Raw genomic sequence first — 9930 nt, forward strand, 5'->3', positions numbered from 1 at the left:
AGAGAGAGAGGAGGGAGAGAGACAGCTTGATAGATAGAGAGGAGAAAGAGGGAGGATGAAGATGTGTTTGTCTGTGTGAGCGGGTGTGTGTGTGTGTGTGTGTGTGTGTGTGTGTGTGTGTGTGTGTGGGTGGGATGGGTTGGTGCGGTGCGTATGTGTGCAGGTTTGTGTGTATGTGTTGTGCACTTTAGTACATGTTATGATTGGCTCTTCTCATTATCTGATACATGAACAAGATGATTTGTTAAATAAGTGTTGACCTTTGATGATCAACAATTGTAAACCAAATTTTATGAGTAATGGAAATTGTTAGAAAACATAAACGTTTGTTTGTATATATTTACAAATTAGTACAAATAACACTTAGAAAGCAGCTGAGAGAAAATAACACACAGACACACACAGAACTCAAACAACTCAAACAAACACACACACACACACGCATGCACACACTCACACACACACAGACACGCACGCTCACACACAAAAACACTCACACACACACAGACACACACACGCACACACACAAAAACACTCACACACACACACACACACATAAACACACACACACACGCACACACAGAGTTGCAGAGTGGAAATGAATGCCGGGTAAACAATGGTTGTTTTTCATGCAGTTCCAATCGTTACATTTTCCATCTCTTTCCAAATGCATCGTACAGCAACACAACTCTAGATTAAACAACGACCTCTGAGACTGTACATAATATTTTGTGATGAGATCAATGTTCATCATGTGTGACAGATAAAGTGTGTGTGACAAAGAGAAAAAGACTGAGATTGAGAGACAGAGACGGAGGCAGAGAGAGAGAGAGGGAGAGAGAGAGAGACAGAGAGACAGAGAGAGAGACAGAGAGAGAGAGCGAGAGAGAGCGAGAGAGACAGAGAGACAGAGAGACAGAGAGAGAGACAGAGAGAGAGACAGAGAGAGACAGAGAGAGAGAGCTGGGTCAAGAGGCGGGCGGGGGGTAGTCAGGTGTAAGAGAGAGTGGTTAACAATAGCGGTCAGGTTGAGCTTCTCTGCAATCTGTTAAACAACTGTAAATATACTATGGTACTGCCCTACTGGCCATCACTAGCCTGGAAGCAACATGTTGTAACAATCCTCATCCCAAAAATAGATACGTAAACCCCTGTGCCATTAATGAGGACAAAGCCTGTGTTCAAGTGTTGTGAACTATGCTGTCCATGAGCCACGGTGTTCGTGTAACTCAAGATATTTTTCTGTGACTATTTTCTCAGGTTCCAAATAATAGTCTGTCCTGAGTTCAGAAGCTATCCCCTTACCCTTACTGAATGCTAGACTCCTACATAACAACATAACCCTGAAGACATCCATTGATGTCCCAAAACAACAACAACCCAACAACATTGTAAGAAGCCACAGAAACATCTCCATTGCTTTGGTCAGCGGGACCTTTAAGTGCAGAGATGGATGGTCATAAATTAGGATTGGAGGTCCAGAATGACCAAAGGTAAACCACGAATACTTCACACCCATAACATGTACACTAAAGATGGCATCAAGGCGTAGAACCAGCGAACCACACTGTTCCGTAGAAGCAATGCAAATATAATTATGCATCTATTTCACTTGTTACTTTTTAACATGAGTAAATAAAAGGTGTGTGCGGGCCAACGTCGGATCAATACATTTATATTGACGTTTGTTGTGCTTTCGGTTCAGCAATCTTTTAAATAAAGGCTGCAGATGGCAGAACGGCGCTCTCCCCGAGAACTAGCCTCCCAAGATCGTCTCAGGGTTAATGGAGGTTCTTCAAGTGTTCCAGCTCAGAACTTAAATTAGAAGTGACTCTCATTAATGTCCTATTAACCAGCAAAGAGTCTCCATTTAGACCGCAGTAAGAAGTCCCACTTGAATCCCCACGTCATCACTCATTATAGCGGTTCTATTCTCTCTCTTTCTCTCTCTCTCTCTTACCAAACGTGACAAACACACACACACACACACACACACACACACACACACACACAAACAAAAGCCTTACACACACATGTACATAAACACATACGCACATACAGAGCAATGGTAGAAATAAGTCCAACACTGCAAATACCAAACCTGCTTTGGAGGATGTGTGGAGTCCTGCTGCCATCCCATGAGGCTCTCTGTGTGACTCCTGTGCATGTTTTAGCATCAAACTGAAACAATATATCCAAACCCAGCCTGGGTATGATGATCAGATACCAACGGATACTTAAAAATATCTGTGTATATCTCTATAGTTCTATAATATATCTATACATAATAAACAGGCTATTTTAACCCACTCCCTGCCAGATGCTCTCCTTGGTAAAAGAGGTCAACCCTTATCACACAACCTGGCCATCTCCCTCCTCCTCTCTCGCTCATTCTCTCTTTTACCCCCTCCTTCTCTCTGTGTCTCTCTATCACCCTCTCTGTTTCTCTTTTTTCTTCGTCTTGTCCACTGACACCGAATATGTATACTATGATAATGAATATCCCCCCCCCCCCCCTCTCTCTCTCTCTCTCTCTCTCTCTCTCTCTCTCTCTCTCTCTCTCTCTCTCTCTCTCTCTCTCTCTCTCTCTAGCCCATAAAACAGTTGCGGGTAGCAGCTATATTGGAGGGACAGTGTACGTACGCCCACTCGCTCAGGACTTCTTCCTGTAATCGCCAGTGATGCATGACAACCCAGCGGTGAGTTATGTCAATTATCAGAGAAGCACTACCCACAACAGGAAATGCTTGCACGATACTAGCCCCATTAAAAGAGTTGAAGAAGAAGCCATAGATGGGTTGCTGCTTAATAATGAGCCAAGTATTCATAATTTTATAAAGTTGAATGTTTATTCAAATGTATAACATATATTACTTTAATACTTATCTTTTCCTTTACAATAGAAAAATTCATTATACTACATTGAATAAAACAAATTATATATAAGGTCCAGTGTATAAAATGTAAAAGCAACTAGCGATGAGGTGGCAGTCTGCAACCAACTGGTTACCCCCCTGAAATGCTTCAAGAAAAGGCCCTTTTACATTGAATGTGTGGTTGTACTTTTTTCCATGCGACATTAATTCTAATCGCACCAAGGTCGATATGTGACGGCTTTGGCCTGTGACTGATCAGATAGCTGATCCCAATCAGGTGTCTTTGCCTGAGTCACCATGGACACTGAGCATGCTGCAGGACATTTCGTAGGTAATAGCCTCTTTCCGTATCTCAACATAGTCCTCTTATTGCATCCATAGTGGTGAACTACATTCATAAACCTATAATTGCTATCTGCTATATGTATTGATCAGTCATCTCCATAGCAGTCGACACACCAATGAACTGAACACTTGCTAAAAAAGTAGGTCGTAGCCATGGAGATAACACGCCCCCCTCCTTGCTAGAACTCCTAGCCCTATACACATTTTTTATTGAATTAAAATGCATTGGTCCGTTCTCAGCTACCGTAGACACATGGCGGTCCACTATGGAAGAGGAGCCTCTCCCTATGTAGATATAAAGGGCTCATTCTAAGGTTACGAAAACACAACAGGTCTTATTTTACCTCTGAAAGACCCACATTTTTGAAACACATTGAACTACACATGTTAAAACGTAATCCATTAATGCTGAAGGATAAGTTTGTGCATCAAAATCATGCTTAGGTTTGATCAGCTTGAGCTGTCATAGCAGGATAAAAGCTGAATCACGTCGGATGAGGCAATTGTTTCACAGCATTTGCTAAGCCTTTAAAGGCTTTCAATATAAAAAGACAAACCACACACACACACAAACACACAAAAACAAAAGTTGACTATTCCCGCTTCAGTCTCCCTTTGAGCCGGCTGACCTGAGGGAACAGGACAGCTTTTCTGTAATCCTATTCTGACTTGCAAATCTTCTGGAAGTTCGGGGGGAAAGGGGGCTTCAAAGTCCTCTGGGGGCCAGGTCTGATGCTCTCTGCTGGGACTGTATCCTCACCTTTTCAGCTGTACTAAATGTTCAAGCCTCCCTTCACTCTGCCTGCTCTGCCTCCCCTCCCGGCCTCTCCTCCATCCGGCTAAAAATAGAAACGGGAAGGCATGCTCTGCTGCTGCTGATGAAGAGGAGGAGGAGGAGGAGGAAGAGGAAGAAAGAGCACATTGCCCCGCACACTGCAGGGCGGATCTGCATATCGTAGGGTGTTGTGAGGGGCCCAAGTGTTGTGAGGGCCAGAGTGATGTGAGGGGCTAGAGTGATGGGAGGGGCCCGAGTGATGTGAGGGGCCCGAGTGTTGTTAGGGGCCAAAGTGATGTGAGGGGCCCGAGTGATGTGAGGGGCCAGAGTGATGTGAGGGGCCCGAGTGTTGTGAGGGGCCCGAGTGTTGTGAGGGGCCAGAGTGTTGTGAGGGGCCAGAGTGATGTGAGGGGCCCGAGTGTTGTTAGGGGCCAAAGTGATGTGAGGGGCCCGAGTGATGTGAGGGGCCAGAGTGATGTGAGGGGCCAGAGTGTTGTGAGGGGCCAGAGTGATGTGAGGGGCCAGAGTGATGTGAGGGGCCCGAGTGATGTGAGGGGCCCGAGTGTTGTGAGGGGCCCGAGTGTTGTGAGGGGCCAGAGTGATGTGAGGGGCCCGGGTGATGTGAGGGGCCAGAATGATGTGAGGGGCCCGAGTGATGTGAGGGGCCCGAGTGATGTGAGGGGCCAGAATGATGTGAGGGGCCCGAGTGATGTGAGGGGCCAGAGTGATGTGAGGGGCCAGAGTGATGCAGGGCTGATAGGAAGTGAAATTATCTGTGCCTGAAATTATCAAATACATTCAAAGACACCATAGAGAATTGCCTTTCTTGACAACAATAAAAGGGGCGGAACTCGCACACCATGTAGCCGTAGCTACAATAAGTTTTTATTGCATAAAAGTGTAAAGTGCTACCCAAAGTGCGTGCAAAACGTTTTCAGTCCAATTCAGACCATCCTCATTGCAAACATACAAAGGTAAAAGACTTCCTTATATAGACTACGCCTAGTTGGTGGCAGACATGTCAATCAAAAGGTCAGGTAGGTTGACGTGTTGACTAGAGATTTTAAAAGGCACCGCTCACTTATTTTCTATTATTTTTTCTTGACTACATACATGGCCGAGCTCAAGCCTGAATTCAGGCACCTGAACTCTATCAGGCCTGGTGATGTGTGGGGCCAGAGTGATGTGAGGGGCCAGAGTGTCATGAGGGGCAGAGTGATGTGAGGGGCCCTCAGAGTGATGTGAGGGGCCAGAGTGTCATGAGGGGCAGAGTGATGTGAGAGGCCCTCAGAGTGATGTGAGGGGCCCTCAGAGTGTCATGAGGGGCCAGAGTGACGTAAAGGGCCAGAGGATTGTGAGGGGCCCGACATGCACTTTCAAATGGAGTCATCACCGGTGTTCAACTTGCCTGATTTCCATCCTCTTGTGTGTTCGGCATCTGTTCATTAATGTATCAGCGTTGTGTTCAAAGGAGTTGGTTTACACTGAACCAAGTAAACAAAATACACATATATTCTATTATATATTCCAACTATTATTACTTAATCAAATAATGATGCAACTAATGGAGCTCTGCGCATCACATGAAAGTAGCCTGTGTGTCTTCATATGCATGGTTACAGTTAAATGCTCTGTGTCAGGACACAAGACGGTATCCTCTAGAGATGAGATTAATATCCCGTCCAAATAATTTGTGACACACACACAGAGACACAGACACTAACACAGACACAGACACACAATGTAAATGGGTGCACATCACATCTAATTCATCACAGCTCGCTGTCTTTCAAATGCACACATTCATCTAAGGGTCACTTCACTTAGTTATCAGCCTGTGGTGCGCGTACCACTGAGAGTAGGGGAGAGTACCGCAGGCGTTACTCTCCCTTTCAATAATAGAAAAAAAGATGAATAAGAAACTTATTACAAGTAAATATATTATAACAACAAATATAAATTCATATAAAATATAAATTCATATAAATTAATATAAAAAGTAAATATAGTATGATGGCTTTTTATTATTAATAAATAGTATCACTCTGCATCCCATCCAATTTTCTCCACTGAGGTTCAGTGTTCATTTATGCTTGCTAAGTAAACACACTGGGAGAATAAGCAGCGTTCCTGACTATTTATTTTGACTTTCTAACACTGGCCTTCTTGCAGTAATAGTTGTGTTTAAAGGGGGCGCTGGCACTCTTTACTCTGCCACTTCATGTCCTTTCATCTATTGTTCACCGTTTGCATTTGAGATGGTCCGCTAAATACCTGGATCACAATTAAGTAGTACACCGAAAGTCAGAGGTTGGAAACCCCTGACCTAGAGTGCTAAGGACCCTCCACCCTAACACCGATAGCCTGTAAACGGTCAGCGAGTCCCTATCATCTACCTCTCTTTATTTGGTCGGGAAGCACGACGAGGAGCGCCATGCTGGCTCCAATGTCCGTCACGACTCAAACGCTCCAGTGAGGGAGAACCCTGCAGGCCAGCAGCTGTTCAGACTAACCCCAAGCTGTGGGGGGCAAGACAGAGAGCTAGACACTCACAGATACACACAAGCACACACACACACACACACACACACACACACATGAATGGCACTGTGCCCGCACACATAATCACGTGCACATAGGCACACACACACACAAACACACACACATACACACACACACACACACGTGCAAGCACACAAATGAGCACACACACACACACACACACACACACACACACACACACACACACACCAATCGAGTAAACAACAGTGCAGAACAACAGATGGATACAGCAACAGCCGTATGCCATCCTATTAGCCGATGATTCATGAGCACAACCCACTTTCATTTGCAACATAATGTGGCAGTGCGTCGTGCGCATATGCTCATACGTTGAAATGTTTGTGAACAGTTTTTGTTTGCGCCTGTGAGTCAGCATGTGTGTTTGTTTGTGTGTATGTTTGACTGTCAAGAGAGCTAGAGAACGAGAAAGAGAGGGGCAGGGGTGGGATTAGACGACTGAGATAGGATGATGATGACTCACCCAGTGCACACACACCAATGTGTGCACACTCTCATCACCATCACCATCACTCAGAACCCAGTTAGTGGGAGCCATCAACGCTAGCTGGTCCATATCAGGGTATGAAGGGGGGAGGCTATGGGGAAAGGCATGAACCACTGATTGCTTATTGATTCCACCAACTCACGTCCCTCTTTCAGGAATTAGAGTAAGGTATATGTAATGTGTGTGTGTGCGTGTGTGTGAGTGCGTTTAGGTACATTTGCGTATGAGCATTTGTGTGAGCACTCGGGTGTGTATGCGGAGGACGTGTGTGTAGAAAAACACAAAAGGATGCAGAGATGTATCATGGGCGAACTTTTCTCTGCTGTGTTACTACCTTGTTTGATGTGAGAGTCGTTTATGTCATTAATAATGGAAACAAATGCATTATTGTGCAAGTCTTTTTTTTTTACCGTGCACTTTGGTTCCTCCGTCATCCTGTATGTTTAGAATTGCACGGCAAATCTCACTGTAAGGATGACGTACACACACACGCTCGCGACACACCCCCACCCACACACACACACACACACACACACACACACACACAATCACACAAACAGATGGGATCAAACCAACGACCACACATCTCTGGCTCCATCCACCCCTCTTGATGAGCGCGCTCAGCCTCCCACTGCGGCTGATTGACGGAAGGGCTGGCGTGGTTGTGGCCGCAGCATTCTGGGTTAAGCCCAGGGGGGGGGGCTCCGTGTCCAAACATCGCTATTCCATTTAGCACTCCTGCATAATGAGCTGCTGAGTGCCCTCTCTGTATGTATGTGTGTGTGTGTGTGTGTGTGTGGGGTGCGTACGTTTGCGTGTGTTCCTTTGACTGTATCGTATGATGACAGAACAAGCCTGCAACCTCACTGTGGTGAAACAAACGTAACTGCCATGGGTCAATGAAACAGACCATGGTACTCATGCTCTTTAAAGCCCATAAGAACCAAACTACCAAAGCTAGCGTCAAAAGGAGGGATCAACAGCCCAGTAACTCTTTAGTCGTCCCCAACACAAATGTGTGAGTGTGTGAGTACAGACTAGTTAAACCCCACTAACACACTCACTGATGGGCGAGAGGTGTTTTTGAGAGGGGGGTTCCAGTATGAACAGGGAAGAGGAGGCTAGCTTAAGGCTACTGTCGCCCAGCACTATATAGCACATAATCCTCATCCAATAACAGTCTCCTGACTTCACCATGAGGCTGAAGGGGGTCCGACAGAGAGAGAGACATAGAAAGAGAGGACGGGAAGGAGAGAGGGCCACAGAGAGTTGGGAGAGAGAGTGCCATTGTGGGAAATGGTCAGGGAGAGGAGGAGAGGGAGAGAGAGAGAGAGAGAGAGAGAGAGAGAGAGAGAGAGAGAGAGAGAGAGAGAGAGAGAGAGAGAGAGAGAGAGAGAGAGAGAGAGAGAGAGAGAGAGAGACATTCAGACGCTGTGATGAATAAGCTGAATGATGGAGAAGAACATGCTGACATTACCACAAGCTGCCTCAAGCCTCAAGGAACCGTAAAGACAGCAAATGTTGTGTGTGTGTGTATGTGTGTGAGTTTGTATGAGTTGGTCAGTGTGCATCTGTTTGAAGGTCTTTATATGTGTATCCATGTGTACTCCTGCCCATGTGTCTGCTGACTGCTCTGTCTGTGTGTGTGTGTGTGTGTGTGTGTGTGTGTGTGTGTGTGTGTGTGTGTGTGTGTGTGTGTGTGTGTGTGTGTGTGTGTGTGTGTGTGTGTGTGTGTGTGTGTGTGTGTGTGTGTGTGTGTATCTGCGTACGTACGTGCGTGTGCGTGCGTCCGTGTGTGCGTGCGTTTGGCTCGGTGTGTGCACACGTGAGTATCTATTTGTGTGTGTTTATCTCCATGACCCAAATAGAATGCAATATGACAAGCGCCATAAGCACCCTTACGTTAACTAAGCTCAGTGGCTACCTATAGGCAATGCTCTTGTGTCCAATTCCAAGGCATTGCTTATAACTATGACCCGAATACAAAAACGACCGTTTATGTGTGCCAAGGGATATTGTTTAATCCACAAGTCAGGTTATAGTGCCGCTCCTGCAACATAAAGTCACCACCTGCATTCACCACTGCAGCAGCCTTTCAGTAAACAACATGAGCCATTCTTTCAGGGAAAGGACAAATGTAAAGACTATTTACAGATCATTGGATTTCTTGGTCTCCATCTTGTCTCCATCCTTTGGTGTTTTCATGACGATCCACATTGAGAGAGAGAGAGAGAGAGAGAGAGACCAAAAGATGAGAGGGACAAGGGATAGCAAATGAGGAGAGGGAGAGAGAAGAGAACTGAGGAAACCGCACAGTGATGATAGCAATAGTGATAGCGCAGTACAGCAACTGCAATGTTTGTTGTTACTTGGGATATTTCAAAATTTCGGAAGGACACACACACACACACACACACGCAGTCTCTCTGTCATCGTTATTGTTCTCTGCAAGCATTTGTGATCACCTGACATGGTGAGCACAGTTTCTGAAGCCAGCGTGGCGGTGGTGTGGTGGTACTGAGAGGAAGGCGTGTTGACGAAAATAAACACAGCCACACCGACGTTAATCTGCCACCAGTCAGATCTCTTTGTTTGCTTTGCCTTGTGCATGTGTGTGTGTGTGTGTGTGTGAGTGAGTGTGTGCGTGTGTGAGAGGGAGAATGAATGTGATAGAAGAAGATAATAGCCGTAACCCTAATCCTAAAAATAATGTGTATGATGAAAATGTTAATAATATGTTGCTCAGATTCATAACATTGAGATTCTTAACATTGTGATTCATAACATTGAGATTCATAACATTATTCCTAACACATTTGTCTATATATATATATAATTCATATATATATATAATATATATGAATTGT

General features: G+C 45.3%; 1 protein-coding gene across 3 annotated transcripts in view; it reads right to left on the reverse strand.

The window, feature by feature from the left end:
- The window catches only part of LOC307073987 (cGMP-inhibited 3',5'-cyclic phosphodiesterase 3A-like), a gene marked incomplete at its 5' end in the record, with an annotated part of 38451 nt that overhangs the window by 16893 nt on the left and 11628 nt on the right, over positions 1 to 9930 (reverse strand). The window contains one exon of one of the 3 annotated variants that reach the window (XM_079733965.1): positions 2102 to 2238. The exons of the other annotated variants lie outside the window; for them this stretch is intronic. Coding sequence (XP_079590091.1) covers positions 2102 to 2167 — 66 coding nt within the window. Of the gene's footprint in view, positions 1 to 2101; positions 2239 to 9930 lie in introns of those variants that run through there. 3 annotated transcript variants of the gene reach the window in all.

Source organism: Pollachius pollachius, assembly GCF_949987615.1.
Source record: "Pollachius pollachius genome assembly, chromosome: 3".
In the NCBI taxonomy this organism is placed as follows: domain Eukaryota; kingdom Metazoa; phylum Chordata; class Actinopteri; order Gadiformes; family Gadidae; genus Pollachius; species Pollachius pollachius.